General features: G+C 42.3%; 1 protein-coding gene across 9 annotated transcripts in view; it reads right to left on the reverse strand.

The window, feature by feature from the left end:
• The window catches only part of LOC140191907 (STE20/SPS1-related proline-alanine-rich protein kinase-like), a 124415-nt gene that overhangs the window by 48760 nt on the left and 58249 nt on the right, over positions 1–17406 (reverse strand). For 5 of the 9 annotated variants that reach the window (XM_072249758.1, XM_072249766.1, XM_072249765.1 and 2 more), the window contains one exon: positions 14195–14299. In XM_072249758.1, the coding sequence (XP_072105859.1) occupies positions 14195–14267 (73 nt within the window). In that variant the 5' untranslated portion in view covers positions 14268–14299. Of the gene's footprint in view, positions 1–105; positions 166–14194; positions 14300–14470; positions 14574–17406 lie in introns of those variants that run through there. The other 4 variants (XM_072249760.1, XM_072249759.1, XM_072249764.1 and 1 more) reach the window with 4 other exon arrangements.

The raw sequence follows: 17406 nt of genomic DNA on the forward strand, positions 1-17406 counted from the left end.
AACACTTTTGCCTCAGATCACCCCTGTCATGTGAGAGGAAGGGGGAAGTCAATAAGGAGAACCTTCACCCAACGGCAAAACCACAGCCAAGAGAGTGCATCACACCTTTTCGAGGATCCTCCACAGGGCCACCTCAGGAAACAGCTAAGTCATTGGTCTGTCCATCTGAAACACATAAAGGGACACTTTAGCAGACAACCCTCAAAAGGCTTTTTCAATACCTTGATCACACAAGATGCAGACAGTGGCCACGAGGACTTGGGCAGTGGCAATATTGTGTTATGTGCATGAACACACGAAGGCCTTGCATCAAGCAGTGCAAGCAAGGATGCCCAATCAAGTTGACTTGCTGGTCAGTTTTCGCACCCTTGGTAATAAGCCTCTCTCTATAGAGCTCATTGGAGTACTGTCTGAAGCCCAGTCTGGTGGCACTTTTGAAGCAGCCATGAATGCCAGTGGGCCTCACATACTATTTCCTCTTGTGCAAAGTTTATTGACATACCATAGAAAGGATCCTATCTGGATGCATAATGGCTCAGTACGGCAATTGCTTTGCCCATGACCACAAGAAACTACAGAGAGTTGTGGACACACCTTAGCAAATCACAGGAGCCAGCCTCCTCTCCGTGGACTCTGTCTACACTCCTTGCTGCCTCAATAAACCAAGCAGCATAATCAAAGACCCTACCCACTCTGGACATTCTCTCTTCTGCCCCCTTCCATCAAGCAGAAGATACAAAAGTCTGAAAGCACGTACTACCAGGCTCAAGGACAGCTTCTATCCTGCTGTTATACAACTATTGAACAGTTCCTTAGTATGACAAAATTGACTCTTCACCTCAAGTCTACCTATACTGTTCTCTGTAGCTGTTACACTTTATTCTACATTCTGTTATTGTTTTACCTTGTACTATCTCAATACATAGTGTAATGGTTTGATCTGAATGAACAGTATGCAAGACAAGCTTTTCAATGGATCTCGGTATATCTGACAATAATAAACCAACTCCAATTCTACAGTGATGCAACCTGGTCAAACTCTTAAGGTAATTAATCAGCTTTTTAATCCCCATTTTATATCAATAACAATGGGTTTATTTCCATCATTACATACAAGAAATATTATTCCTTTACCTTTGTCACCTTCAATGATAATATGAAGCGTTATTTTTCCTCACTTCCGAGTCCACTGTGCTTCACTCCTCTTCAGTCCAGCAAGTCACTTAAAATCGATGGAACCACAGTGCAAAGTGGCCCTACATTCAGCCCACTGCAGGAGGAGGCGCACCCTCATTGACACAAAGGCAGCACAGTTCCCCTGACCACGGCTCAGATGTGCCCCTTTCCCAGTCTGTTTGATCTCAATCAGCATCCATCTGCAGACTCTTCTGGCTCCAAGTCTCCTCATTGCTGCAAGTACCATTGTGAGGTGACAAATCAGGCAAATGCAAAATGTGTCTGCTGCTGCTGCATCTGCACCTGCACCTGCCTTTAAAAATGGAGGGAAGGGCACAGAATCCCTCTATTTGCAGTACCTCTGCTAGGAAGAGGAAAGATCTGTAAATCATCAACCTCGATGGTTACCTGTGAAGTGGAGCTCCAAGGCAGACCACCATAATTTCAGTGGTCCCTAGTCGTTGCTGCATTAGTGCTGAAATAATTAGCTGACCAAAATATGCCACTTACTCCTTGGCAATGCAGGTCAGCCAGCAGAATAACCAGGGAGATTTCCCCACCAGTCACTCAAGATCCCCAAAATCAGATACATAGGTCCTAGTTCTTGATTTGTATGTAACCCTGAACTTCAAACTACATATAGTTGAGAATTCGAGGTTTCACATCAGCCCTTCTCCTCCCTCCCTGCAATTGTGAGCTCCTTCACAACTTTGATGAAGGGACTTTGACCTGGAACATTTCCTTTTTGCCTTTTCCCATAGGTGCCATCAGACCTGTTGAATTATCTCCATAGTCTTCTGGGTTTTTTTTTAATATTAATGTTAGTCTGCCAGCAACTGCATTTTTTTTTTTTAAATTGTCGGGCTCTGGATTTGTTGACCACCAGGGAAGTCAACAAGTTCAGAGCCTGATAATTTTTAAAACCACAGAGCATTTGGTCTCCAATTATAATTATGGGTGGCATGGTAGCGTGGTGGTTAGCACAATGCTTTACAGTACAGGTGATCCGGGTTCAATTCCCACCGCTGTCTCTTAGGAGTTTGCATGTTCTCCGTCACCGCGTGGACTTCCTCCTGATGATCCAGTTTCCTCCCACAGTCCAAATATGTACCAGTTTGTAGGTTAGTTGGTCATTGTAAATTGTCCCATGATTAGGTTAGGGTTAGATTGATGGGCTGCTGTGCAACGTGGCTCGAAGGGCCAGAGGGCCTATTCCATGCTCTATCTCAATAAATAAATAATCAATATATTCAAACCTTTAATCACAGATTTTTAGTCATAGAGTCATGAAGTAATAGAGTATTGAAAAAGGCACGTTGGCCTAACTCATCCATGCTGGGCAAGATTCCCATCTCAGCTAGTCCCATTTCGCCATATTTGGTCTATATCCCTCTTAACATTTTCCTATCTGTGTACCTGTCCAAGTGCTTCCAAAATGTTGTTATTTTACCTGCCTCAATCACTTCCTCTGGCAGCTCATTCCATAAACACACCACCCTCTGTGTGAAGAAGTTGCCTCTCCGGTCCCTTTTAAATCTTCCCCCTCTCACCTACGTCTCTAGTTTTTGATTCCTTTTTTTGGGAAAAAGATTGTGCATTCATGCCATCTATGATGCTTCTATAAGTTTGCACCTCAGTCTCCTACGGTCCAATGAATAAAGTCCTATCCTGCCTAACTTCTCCCTATAACTACAGCCCTCGAGTCCTGGCAATATTCTTGTAAACCTTTGCACTCTCAGATACAGTTAGCTCATGGAGAACAAAACTCAGCTCATTATGTGCACACGTGCTCACAAATCAGCTGCCACTCCAGATAAGTTTTCTTTTTTTTTTTTTTTAAAAACTTAACTACTTGCAACCCCATTATTAATCATTTGCTAATTTCTATCTGTACACTGATGATCTGTACCTCTTTTTCTACCCCTTTTCATGACCTTCCTCTATCAGTGCTTTAATCATTGTCATTCAAACATCATCTTTTTGTCCATGCCCGACATGTATATAGACACAGCTTTGGGGATAAAATGCTCATGATATCTGTTTATGAGCTTTCATTTCTATCCACTGGTGCTTTTGGCAGTTTTAGGTCCTTTCTATCATTTATATGCACTCATGATAGCTCCTACACCTGATGAAACTGAGTTACTTGTCTTTTCTTTTACACTGGGATCAATCTCACTACTCTTATCGATACTTTCTCCATTGCAAGTTTTTAATAGCTTGCCAACTAAACAAACTCAAGGACCTGGAATTCCATGGAAACCATGTGCAGGTAGAATCATAGAATTGTTTCAGCACAGATGCAGTTCACTTGACCCATCCTTGTATGACAAATTAGACCTTTTTCCAATTACTCCTCCTGCACCTGAGGGCACAGATTTAATCATTCATAACATTAGTGAGATGTGCAAAATTCTGTTTCATCCAGAAGACAGAGGGGAGCACACTACTGGAAAGATGGTAGAGGAAGAAACCAACATTGCATTAATGAAATACTTGCACATATACTGAAGAGCTGTGACCTACAGCCAGAAAGTAGGATTAAACAGTTTTTTTCCAACGAGCAAATACATAATAAACCAAATGCCTTCTTCAGTGTTATAAATATCCTACCTTATTAGCAGCGGATGTTTTATTTGTCTCCAGTGTTACAAAGGACAGGTCTGGCTTCGTTGCTACGGAATGTGCCATTCAGTTAAGACTGTGTTGTACCACCTGTCCCTTGTGGAAGAATTTGTGCAGAACTTCTTTGACCACATGTCCATCAGTCTACATGGAATGCCCTCAGCGTCCTGCAGGAGGAATCAGTGCATCCTGTGGGATGGTTCCATGAGCAGACTCTCAACGTCATTTGGCAGAATGCCTCATTGCCAGAACTCTCAAACAAGCACAGACCTAACTTGGTGAGAATGGCCCTCCTTACCAAATCCTTCATGCACATCTGCAGTCTCAATCCCACTGCACACCGCCCTCAAGGTGGCTGTGGTGGGAAGGAAATGGCCCTCCAGCTTCTCACGGGCTACGTATTTGCCAAGTCCAGAAAGGGATGCAGTGACCTTTGTCAAGTTTCATCCTGAGCAACTCTGTAACGTAGGGCTCTGTCTCTACACACTGCTCCCAGAGACACATACGGAGACAAACATTTGATGATCTTCAAGCAACAGTCACTTGGTTGTACTTTGGTCTGCCTGAAACCTACTGGACTTCCAATGCCGTGAGTTGTTAGCATAGGATCCTTGTCAACTGGCACATGAACTATGTGTCAAAGCTGGGTATGACTATAGTGACAGAGTCCTCCGACTGCTGCACACACTGATGGGCTGGGTCCTTGTGCTTGGAATTGCAAAAATTGTCACATTTATGTTAAATGTTTAAGCAAATATAATGACGTAATGAAGACAAAGCAGTGCCCCATATTTTATAACTATATTTAATGAGGAATAAAGTCTTTTTTTGGTTAGAAAAAAAGATAGGGATTCCTGGAATGCCACTGGTCCTGGGCCTATGCTCAGGGGATCTTTGTTTCTTGCGTCCATTACCAATGTGCACACGGATGCTGCCTGATCTGCAAAGTACTTTTTCCTTGCACTGTCAGCTCTCCTTTCATTTGATTTCTTCAGTCTTCCAAATTTTTCTCACCTCCTTTCTCTAAAAAAAAATTGTTTTTATCTCTAACTAATCAGGTCGTGATGAAAGGTCATTAATTTGAAACTGTTGTCTTCCTCCCACAGATGCTACCCACTTTTTGATTTTATTTCAGATTTCCAGCAGCAGTTTGACTGTGTATTACTAAATCTTGTAGATTCCCATGCTATTGTCCACAATGATTAAAAACTCTTGTGCACTGCACAGGTAAAAGATCTGACAGCATTCACTGCCTTGGCTTATTTGTGAGAGGATAACGATGAATAAGGTTAAGAGATGCCAGCACCCAATGTACTCCAGCATGAGTCAGCACCTTGAAAGGGGAACAAAAGTGTTTAAAAACCTCATTCTTAATGTTGTAATAGAGGATGATTATAGACCCTGGGCAAACTCCTGAAATTGTGCTTCCTCTTGGTAACGGCCAGGCCACACAGATTCTCTGTTATCTGTTTGGTTTAGTCACTGTCCGTGATGGTCCAGTGCTCAGCTGTGAATAAAGACACTTCCTATCCTCTTCTCATCATCTGGTCATGCTTAGAATCATGGCAGGACATATGAAGAACAGCATAGTTACAACCAGAGTTGCTATGTTGCTCCTCTCAGTTAAAGGGCTCTTGGAATATTCTTCTTCTCTTAAAAAATTAAAAGACATGAATTGCTCTGATGAAAGATCATCAATGCAAAACATTAACTTTTTCACTCTCTCCAGATACTTCCCAGTCTACAAAGCACTTCCAGTGCTTTACTTTGTTGTATTATTTTGATATATGCTGTGCAAACTAATAACATCAACCACACAAGTGCTGCTTGATCTGCCAAGTCCTTCCAGCCTTTTTTCTCCACCTTATATTTTCTCAAGGCAGATGCCATTCAGTCCATCAGGTCTAGGCCAGATCGCTGAGCAATTTCCATTTCCGCTGCTTATTTCCATACTTCCTAATGTCACAGAAGAAAGCCATTTCAACCATGTGCTGGTTCTCACAGGAAGAACATGCAGGCTGCACACACACACAACCCACAATCAGGATCGAATCTGGGTCTCTGGAATTGTGAGGTAGTTAACTCTAATCGTTCATGAGAACTTTTTTTTTATTTCATTGAGGCATTGCCTGCCTGTCCCTCAAAAATAGTGGACAAGTTCACAAACCTTTACTGTGACTGAGGAAATACCCAGGTTTCTACTCGGCTCCTTCAGGTTGGGGAGGGGATATCCTCTTAGCAATGCTTGGTGGAATAATACTGACAGAAACTGAACCAGCATCAGGTAACAGTCACATGAACTGCTTCCATCTCTGACCAGAATGAGTGACTCCCTCAACCATCAAGGTGACCGCTGCACATCATAGCCACAGCTGGAACAACTCAGCATCTATGGAGGGGCCCCTTCTCCTAATTTCTTATTCTAGCTTCTGCTCCTTCCTTTCTAGTCCTAACAAGGGGTCTCAGCCCAAAACGTCAACTGTTAATTTCCTTCTATGGATGCTGCCTAATTTGCCAAGTTCCTCTAGCATTTTGTGTGTTGCTCAAGACAAAATCATGCATCTTTGGCACAATATTAATTAAAGAAAAGGACACTTATGCAAATCAGTTACAAGTTGGGGGGGGGGGGAGTAAAGGGGAAGGGCAAGTGCTGGTTATTCCTGACTCCGACTAAATAGCTCCCAGGTACAAGGTTAGAAAAAGGACACTGCAAATGTAATAATTCACTAAATGTGGACAGAGAGTACTTCAAATGTGTAAGATTACATCTGCAAAATTAAACAGGTGGAGCAGGATCTGAAGCTTTACAGAACTTGAGGTCTTGATCTTCAAAAATCTTTTCCTCAGTTCACCAAAGGCAGTGAAAATACATTGAAGACAATCGCAAATTTCCTTATTCATGTATGCCATCGTGGACAGGAAGTGGGAAGTGGTTCATGTTTTCCAGGTCTTGTGATCCTTTATTGTTGAAGAGCAGTGCAGAGGGACATTAGTAGAGGACTTGTATATTAAGAACATTCTGTGCAAAGCCCATTGTCCTATAAGCTTCAGCGACTGAGTTAATGATTACTGCCATGACCTACAGTTGGCATCCCAAGGCACTGGAGAGGCACCACCAATGCGGTCTCTGCTAATCCCTCAAGAACAGGGGTTCCCAACGTAGGCTCTATGGAACCCCCCTTGGTTAGTGGTAATGCTCCATGGCATAAAAAAGATTGGGTACCCCTGCTCTGGAAGGATCAGTGGATGAATACCAGCATCTTCAACATAGAGTTTCTAAGTATTCTCACTTGGCTCCCTAGAGCATGCCGCATTTGCTTGCCTGACACAGGAAGCCTTCAGCAGACTCCATTCCAAGCTCTGATATGGGTAGATATTACCAGATGTAAAGTGGAAATTATTCAAGGGTGTGATCACATCCTCCTTGAGAAAGTGGAACTTTCTAGCTGACTCATGGGAACTCCTAGCACATGACTGCCCGAAGTAAAGAAGCAGCAACTGGGATGGTATAAGTTTGAGGCCGTGTACCAGGAGCAGACAAAAGCACACTGTAGGCAGTGCACCATCTTACAAACAGTAAGTCCCATGTTGACCTCAGCAGTCATCTCAGAACTGGAGCAGAAGCAACTCAACATCAATTATGAAGTATTTTACAATAAACAGATTTTAATTCATACATTACTCCAGTTTTCCTGCTAAGACTTTTTTTTAAACTTTGTTTAAAGACTTTTTTTTTTATATAGGTGTATAAGATGATGAGGGGCATTGATCATATGGATAGCCAGAGGCTCTTTCCCAGGCCTGAAATGGCTAACACAAGGGGGCATAGTTTTAAGGTGCATGGAAATAGGTACCAAGGAGATGTCAGGGGTACATTTTTCCTCACAGAGAGTGGTGGGGGCGTGGAATGCACTGCCGGTGACGGTGGTGGAAGCCGATACAATAGGGTCTTTTAAGAGACACTTAGGTAGGAACATGGAGCTTAGAAAAATAGAGGGCTATGCAGTAGGGAAATTCTAGGCAGTTTCTAGAGTAGGTTACATGGTCGGCACAACATTGTGGGCCGAAGGGCCTGTAATGTGCTGTAAATTTCTATGTTCTAAACTCAACTCTTATTTCTTGCATTTGTCACCTGCCTGATGGTAGAAAGACAAAGAGGATGCTGGATGGATGGGTGGGGTCCTTAATAATACTAGGGGCCCTGCATATACAGTGCTCCTGATAAATGTCCCTCATGGTTGGTAGGGAGACCCTATGATCCTCTCAGCTGTTCTCACAGTCCTTTGTAGGGACCTCCAGTCCAATGCTCGCTTGTCAGGATATTCTCAATGGTGCTCCTGTAAAATGCAGTTAAGATGGGGGGGGGGGAGCCTTGCTTGCCTCAGTCTTCTGAGGAAGGGGAGGTGCTGCTGTGCCTTCTCATTCAGGAGGTGATATTAAGGGACCAGGTGAACTCCCAGGAACCTTGTGCACTTCTCTCGCTACGGAGGAGCCACGCATCCGCACAGGGTGATGGTTCATCTGCACCTTCCTGAAGTCCACAATGATTTCCTTTGCCTTCTCCACTTTCAGGCTTGAGTTGTTCTTCTCACACCAATCCACCAGCCGCTCCACTTCTTCTCAATACTCCATCTCATCATCGTCCTTGATAAGGCCAACCACAGTTGTGCCATCCGCAAACTTGATGACAGGGTTTGAGCTGGATCCTGCAACGCAGTCATGTGTCAGCAGTGTGAACAGCAGTGGGCTAGGCACACGGCCTTGGGGACTCAAAAAGCAAGAATAGTCGGGATGAGATGAAGGGTCTCGGCCCGAAATGTTGACTGTGCTTCTTCCTATAGATGCTGCCTAGCATGCTGCGTTCCACCAGCATTTTTTGTGTGTGTTGCTTGAATTTCCAGCACCTGCAGATTTCCTCGTGTTTGTGTAGTCAGGATGAGAAACAGTTTCTTCCCCCCGGCCATTAGGCTTCTGAACTCCCAGCTGCATCGCATTCGAGGTGTCACTGGTTAATCTGTTCCGTACCTTACAATATTTAAAATTACTGCACTTTAGTTTGTTATTCATGTGTGATTCATCTGTAGATTTTATCCATACCTTCATAAGTTATTGTGTGTTTGTGTACTACTGTGCTTTACAGCCTGGTTTGAAGAAATATTGTCTTGTTTCTGTATACATTATATGGTTATATAAATGTATATAGTTAAATGACAATAAACTTGACTTGAATGTTTATTTTACAACACTTTTCTGCAAGACTACATATGGAGAAAACAAAATACAGAAACAATGAAAGCGTTCCTTGATGAAAACACAAAGAAATCTGCAGATGCTGGAAATTCAAGCAACACACACAAAAAATGCTGGTGAACGCAGCAGGCCAGGCAGCATCTATAGGAAGAGGTACAGTCGACATTTCGGGCTGAGACCCTTCGTGAGGACTCGGCCCAAAACATCGACTGTACCTCTTCTTATAGATCTTGCCTGGTCTGCTGTGTTCACCAGCATTTTTTGAAAGTGTTCCTTTATCTTATTTCTCTGCACCAACACCCAAGGGCAGACAAGGGTTTTTAAGCACATACAGGGATAGAAGCCCCTCAAATCTATTCAGCCAGTTGGTTGATCTGTGACCTGTGGCCTAACTCCATAACCCCAACTCTTAGCACCATATCTCTTAGTATTTTTGATTAGCAGCAATCTAACAGATTCCAATTAAAAAGTGACTATGCATCAGCCACTATTACAGGATGGAGCTACAAACCTCTCCCACATTCTGTGACAAAATACTTCCAACCTTTACTCCCAAAACTCTGGGGTGGGTTGGGGAAGAGAGGCACCAAAGTATAGTCCAATCTACTTATGCTTTCAAACATACATCTGATGTGCTTTTATCTTAAGAGGAAAGATCCACCATTCAAATTTTGAAAGTTAATAACATCAAATCAGTCCTTTCTAGAGCATTTTGAGAAATCACTATAGTCTCTTTTATCTTGATAGTCACATTACTTCCAGCAGAATTTTGATTACTAATAAATTATTAATATATATTGTTTATCTGCCAAAACTGAGTGACAGTTTATTGCTCCACAGGGCAGTCATATTGATGTACAGTACAAGAGAAATAATGGTACAGCTAATGTTTGAAAACCTGCAAATTTCTCCACTGGTTAACTGTGTAACACAGATAGAAAGCACGAGACAGGAAGCTTAAGAGCAAGTCCTCAAGAGTTATCTGCCACTTGTTCAAAGTGATCAGGGGATTTACTTTAGCTTAATCATTTTCACCTGTAGTTTACTGTGAGCCTTTTTCATCAATTGCAATGCACATGCGTGCACACAGCTACACATGCACAGGCTGACACACTTTTAAATGGATGTCCATTCAGAACACCTGCACACACCCATAAAATTACTACTAGTAAAGAGGCTATTTATCCAACTAGCATTTATCACATTCACTAAATACCAAATTCCCACATTTCTTTGCTCCTCTTTCCACCAGCCATACTGAAAACCTATAATAAATCATAATGGTAAAGCTTAATCGAATTAATTGTCAATTAAATGGCTGCCTTCTTGAGCAAGGATTCCCATATCTGACTGCTATCTCAACAACCCCTACTATTAAGTGCATTTGAGTGGACATTGAATAATCTGCCAGCACTCACTGCCAAGGCACATGGTGTCTGCTTGTCTAAGCTACTGAAAGGTTGTCAGTGCCTGTGCAGCTGTTCCTTTGGTATGAAACAAACACTTGCAGAAAGAAAAAGGGGATGTTAAAGTGAAAGACAAATAACCACACACAATTTCTCTTCATGGGTTACCAATTAATAATATACAGAACTCTATAAAATGTACAGCACCCATGTACCAAACACTCCCCACACTACCATATTGTGCTAAATCCTTTTCTTACTACTTTTGTATAAAGGAGATTCATAGTGACATACAATGAAAATTTTTAAAAATGTTTTCCTTATTAATTTTTTTCAATTATACATTTATGGGTCATAAATTGCAGATTATGGTGAGACCAACAAGTCTTTGTATTCTGTCAGCTCCCCCTCGCCCACTCACGCCAATTTATAAAATAAAAATGTAATCTATTTTACGTTATTCCTGAAAGAGACTTGCACTCTTGCACTCAGCACTTTGGCAATTCCACTTTTGTATCGGTGGCTAGCAGAAGCTGTGGATAAAGGGCTTCTCTCGCATGTCTGAACTGATAGTAATCATCAAAAGGGTAACTGTGACATTTCTTAACAAAAAAAAGCCTTTAGAAAGTGGAATTCTTTATCACAAAGTACTGTTGAAACAGAGTACATTTTTTTGCATATATACAGAATTGCTTGATAACAAATATTAATGGAAAGAGGGAGTGAGCAAGAGTGGGATTAGATTAAGAGGTTTATGTGGGGAAACATGAAAACAGTTTTAATAGGCCGAATACCCACGGACTTCTGCTGTACATACTCTGGCCTTGTGTTGCTACCTTTCTCCAAAGCATAATGATGCAATGGATTGGTAGAAGTATTTCAGCATGGCAGGTTGTAGACCTTTGCATGGGCTTGACCTTCTTCTGGAATAAAACATTATCACAAAGAAGTACACCATGTACAAATAGCAGAAGGAGCACACAACTTCTCAAACTTTGCCCATCTTTTACAAGTTCAATTACTGCAATTGAGACCTATAATACAACACAGAGCTTACACACTCGAGTAAGTGGTGTAATTTCCAAAACTCCTTTGCTCCAACATGCATACATTTAATGGCAGCCATTGTGGGCGCATGCACAGACTCTTTCAGTCTTTAGATGTACAATACAGTGTGGTATTGAATTGCACAGATTAGGAAGGCCCTGGTATTGGCCTAAGCTAAGTTAACTGATTTCATTCAGAATGATGGTAATGGCCAACCCTACAATTAATATCATTGTCTCCAAGTTAAGGAAAGCTAGGCTCCCATTCCTGATTACATTTGAACCTAGTTGGAAAGCATGTTTCATGGATGGCACTTTGGAAGTACAGAATCTGGCTACGATGTCCTTCACTATAAAATAGCTATCCGTAGCCTGTTTTCCCAATTAACCAACAAGGAAAGACAGTTTACAACATCTCATCCATGTAAACTGGAAGTACTAGGACTGATACCCATCTTGTGCCAAGTAAACTGATCTTAGCCTGGGCAGCAAATGGACTGTGCAGCTGGTCTCAGTACCCATGGATGACCGAGAGGAAAACGGTGCACCCTCCCGCCCACCACCATTCCCACTACTGACCGACAGTCAGCGAGTCAAACAAATTGGAGGAGGACAAGTGAGGTTTGGCTGGAACTTGGTTGTGATTTTCCCTCTCCACAGCCTTCTCAGGCACTATAAATGATGAGCTATTAAAGAGTGCCTAAGTCCAAAAGGAACCAACCTCAGCATGGATCAACATCCTTTAGAGAGAAGTGGTGAAAGAAACAAAAAATTGAATGTATTGATTTTGATCTTCGGCCCACTAAGGATATATGAGGCATTATCCAGCATTGTGCAAAATCATGCTGACGCACCATAGATTGAAGACAATGTTTGTGGATAATCTCTGACAGATTTACTTTCTGTAGGAGTTCGGAGAAACCCGCTCTGAAACATTAACTCACCAGCCGTGAGGATCATTTCATGCAGATGATAGATCAATGCAACACTCCAAGCTTCCATAATGTACTTTCTACAAAATATTTTTTCTCTATTGATAGGTTTACAAATGTGCCAAGACAAACATAATCACTCATCCAATGATGCCACCAACCAAAACTTGAGGCATCAATTCAAGCAGTCATTCACTTGATTTTTTTTTGTACAGCTCTCCTCTCCTTTCTCTGCTCATTTGAACATGATGAGAGATTTCTTCTCCAGAGATCCCTCTGATAGTTTATATTTAACACAAGTCTGGATTGCAAGTATCTGATGGTGATTCAGTTATGGGGAACATCATTTACAGACACAATACGGTCATCATTCAAAAGGGTCAACTCAAAAGTGCTCACAGGTCAATTGTAGCTTTGTAACTACACCACATGAAGCCACACAATACAATACAAAACAAGCTTTGAAACTGTAATTCTTTGGTTTGCAGAGTTTGCAATGAAATCAACCTTACCTCTGAAAGAAGGGTTTATAGTTCTGTTAATCCTACCCATTTGATGTCAACAATTACATACAAGATGACAAAACATAATAAAAAATACCTGAACACTGAGAAAGTGCATTGTTACCAAGTTAAGTGAACTCTTTGATGGGTGGGGGAGAAGAGAGGTAAGATTATTTGTTCCTCATGTGAACAATTCAAATCCCTGTCACATTTTGTATCATGCTCTCCCAAGCAGAATCAGCTAATTTATAGCACAGAAAGAGGCTATTCAGTTTATCAAATCTGTATTGGCACTGGCCCCTGTATTGGAATTGTCCATTCCAATCCTCTTTTTCTCCCCCTTAGCCTTTCTATAATTTTAAATCAAATACTTTCAATACTTTTTCAGACATCTCCACTACAGTATCCACTTGTGGCAAAAGTGTTCCATGTTTTGACAACTGTCTGTGTGTAAAGAAATTGTCGTCTAAAGAACAAAGGGGATGGTTAGACAATGCTGAGGGCCTTGCTGCTTCTTTACGATTGCTGTTCCATTTACTTTCCCAGAAGCTTTCAACTTCGTTCAGTCATGTGTAAATTCGCCGGACCACCTGACCCCCACTCCATAACCCCTACGTATTAGTTTGTGATTTATATATACACTTTAATTACGCTTGTTATGGTACCAGACATCATTCAAAATGGTAATATATTCGCATATTTTATACACTTATATCCGCAAATGTATAAAATTATTGCAGGGAATCTCATTTGACATGAAATATGGGTGTCACCATTCCGCAAACATGTTAAGAGGGGATGGTAGACAGATTGAAAGTGGTTCTGCTAGCAATATGTTTAAGTTTCATTCATTACTGCTGAACCCGGATCAACCAGTCTGAGAGGGGGAAAAAAACAGCAAGACCAAACATACTCTACTGAACATTCGCGACCCAAAACATGCAATAATAAATCAGAACATTTGCACGTAACAAATTAGAAAAAAAGGCAAATTTCCTCTTTGTATATACATATATTATGGAAAACGACGCCAGTTTAAAAAAAATAGACGAAACCCGTCTGCACCCAACAAACTGCAGACTGGGCACATGCAAAGATTGAAATCGCTCAGAATTAATGATGCCGCACAAACAAGCCTGAAATTTGAACAAAATAAAAAAAAACAACCAAGGCAAAGGTTCTTTCCTGTGCCATTGCGACTATTACATTTATTCAGATCCGCCACCTTTAGTTAAAATAATTAGGAAGAGACTGACCGATGATCTCCTGAAGCTCATAGGCATCTCTTGAATTTGGCCACTGGGACCCGGCTAGCAGCTCCTCCGCCATGATGCTGTGAGTCACAATGCGGCGAGAGGCAGCTGTGGACAGAGCGTTCAGCAACTTTATACATACATATTACACATACGCGCGCATACACATAGCTCATAATATAAAAACAGGCACCGTCTCGCTAACTACTCGTCGCTGTTTCAGGCACACATTAAAAAAAATGTTTCATTGTTACGCAGTTATCCAATTTACAGGTTTACCGTTGTATTCTATCTCTGAAACTAATAATGATTCGTGTAATACCCTCCCTTGAGATGGCACAGGACTATGGGTCCCGTTGGTGTAAATGTCCACATCGCGCCTAAGAGGTGTCTCTAAAACTACAAATATGTGATTAGGCCTCATTTTCCTCCGCAGTAATACTAACTCTCTCCTGGTTAGTCGGCAAAGGAGAAAATTCAAGCCGGACTCTCAGTTCCCTGGGCTCCGCCCCTCCTGGCGTTTTTTTTTGCCTTGTGTGTGTGAGAGAGTGAGTGTGAGAAAGAGAGAGGCTGCCTCGTTGAGGTGGGATAAGAGTAATGGGGTACATTATCACACTCGTGTTTTATTTCCTGTCGTTTGCATCAAAGCAGCAGCAGCAGCAGCCGAAGGAAGCATTTTTCTTGTATAGCGTCTCCTGGTTTCTAAGGTGACGGGAAGGGGATTTAAACGTTGACGTCTGCCTTCGCCCTCGACAAGCATTTGTTCCTGGGAAGGAATTTTCTAAAGGAAAAAAGTCTTTCTGTTTGCGGAGGCTACTCGTTCTACCTCTGAGGTCAGTACCAACCTCTACAGGACCTGGCACATTGGCAAGGAATTCACCACGACTTGGAATATTCCATAAAACCATGAGAGATAGGGGCAGAATTAGGCCATTCGGCCCGTCGAGTCTGCTCTGCCATTTCATCATGGCTGATCCATTTTCCCTATCAATCTCATTTTCCTGCCTTCTCCTTGTAACCTTTTACACCCTGACTAATCAAGAACTATCAACCTCCACCTTAAATGACTTGGCCTCCACAGCTGCCCATGGCAACAAATTCCACAGATTCAGCACCTTTTGGCTAAAGAAATTCCTCCTCTTTGATCTAAATGGACATCCCTTTACTCTGAGACTGTGCCCTCTGGACCTAGACTCCCCCACCATGGGAAACACTCTCTCCACATCCACTCTAGCTACGCTTTTCAACTCTCAATAGGTTTCAATGAGATCCCTCCCCCCACCCCCCACCATTCTTCTAAATTCAAGTGACTACAGGCCCAGAGCCATCAAACACTCCTCATACAATGACCTTTTCAATCCTGGAATCATTCTCATGAACCTCCTCTGAACCCTCTCCAATGTCAGCATGTCTATTTCTCAGATAAGGGGCCCAAAACTGCTCACAATATTCCAAGTGAGGCCTCACCAGTGTCTTATAAAGCCTCAGCATGACATCCTTGCTTTTATATTCTAGTTCTCTTGAAATGAATGCTAACATTGCATTTGCCTTCCTCACCACCAACTCAACCTGCAAGCTAACCTTCAGGAAATCCCGCACAAGGACTCCCAAGTCCCTTTGCACATAGGATTTTTTGAATTTTCTACCCGTTTTTGTTCCTTCTACCAAAGTGCACGACCATACCTTACCTGGCACTGTAATCCATCTGCCACTTCTTTGCCCATTCTCCTAATCTGTCCAAGTCCCCCTGCAGCCTCCCTGCTTCCTCAACACTACCTGCCCCTCCACCTATCTTCTTATCATCCACAAAGCCACCAATTCTGTCATCCAAATTATTGACATATAACGTAAAAAGAAGCAGTCCCAATACTAACCCCTGCAGAATACCACTGACACCGACAGCCAACCGGAAAAGGCTCCCTTCATTCCCACTCTTTGCATCCTGCTGATCAGCCAATCCTCTATTCATGCTAGTATATTTCCTGTAAGACCACGGGGTCTTATTTCATAAGCAGCCTCATGTGTGGTACCTTGTGAAAGGCCTTCTGAAAATCTTAAGTGTACAGCATCCACCTGCTACCTGCTTGTTATTTCCTCAAAGAATTCCAACAGATTTGTCAGACAAGACGTTCCCTTGAGGAAACCATACTGACTTTGGGCCATCTAATCATTTGTCTCTAAGTACCCTGAGACCTCATCCTTAACAATCGACTCCAATATCTTTCCAACCACTGCGGTTAGGCTAGCTGACCTGTAATTTCTGTTCTTCTGCCTCCCTCCCTTCTTGAAGAGTGGAGTGACAACTGCAATTTTCCAGTCCTCCGGAACCATTCCAGAATCAAGTGATTTTTGAAAGATCATTACGAATGCCTCCACAAACTCTTCAGCTACCTCCTTCAGAACCCTGGATTGTGGTCCATCTGGTCCGGGTGATTTGTCTACCTTCAGACCTTTCAGCTTCCCAAGCACCTTCTCTCTAGTAATAGCAACTACACTCACTTCTGCCCCCTGACACTCTTGAACTTCGGCACTCTTCCACAGTGAAGACTGATGCAAAATACTTATTTAGTTTGTCTGTCATTTCCTTGTTCCCCATTACTACCTCTCCAACATAATTTTCCAGCTGTTTGATATCTACTCTCACCTCCCTTTTACTCCTTATGGCTTTTTTTAGTTGTCTTCAGTTGGTTTTTAAAAGCTTCCCAATCCTCTAACTTCCCACTAATTTTTGTTCTATTATATGCCCTCACTTTTGCTTCTATATTAGCTTTGACTTCCCTTGTCAGCCATGGTTGCATCATCCTGCCTTTAGAATATTTCTTCTTCGTTGTAAAGTATCTATCCTGTGCTTTCCAAATTGTTCCCAGATACTCCAGCCATCACTGTTCTGCCGTCATTCCTGCTAGTGTTCTCTTCCAATCAACTTTGGCCACCTCCGCTCTCATGCCTCTATAATCCCCTTTACTCCACCGTAATACTGATACAACTGACTTTAGCTTCTCCCTCTCAAATTGCAGGATGAAGACTATCATTTTATGATCATCGTCTCCTAAGGGTTCCTTATCTTTAGCTCCCGAATCAAATCTGGTTCATTATACAACACTCAATCCAGAATAGCCTTTCCCCTCGTGGGTTCAACCACAAGCTGCTCCTAACATCCATCCTGTAGACTTTCTATAAACTCTCTCTCGGGATCCAGCACCAACCTGATTCCC

This window comes from Mobula birostris, chromosome X (genome assembly GCF_030028105.1).
Source record: "Mobula birostris isolate sMobBir1 chromosome X, sMobBir1.hap1, whole genome shotgun sequence".
NCBI classification, from domain to species: Eukaryota; Metazoa; Chordata; class Chondrichthyes; order Myliobatiformes; family Myliobatidae; genus Mobula; species Mobula birostris.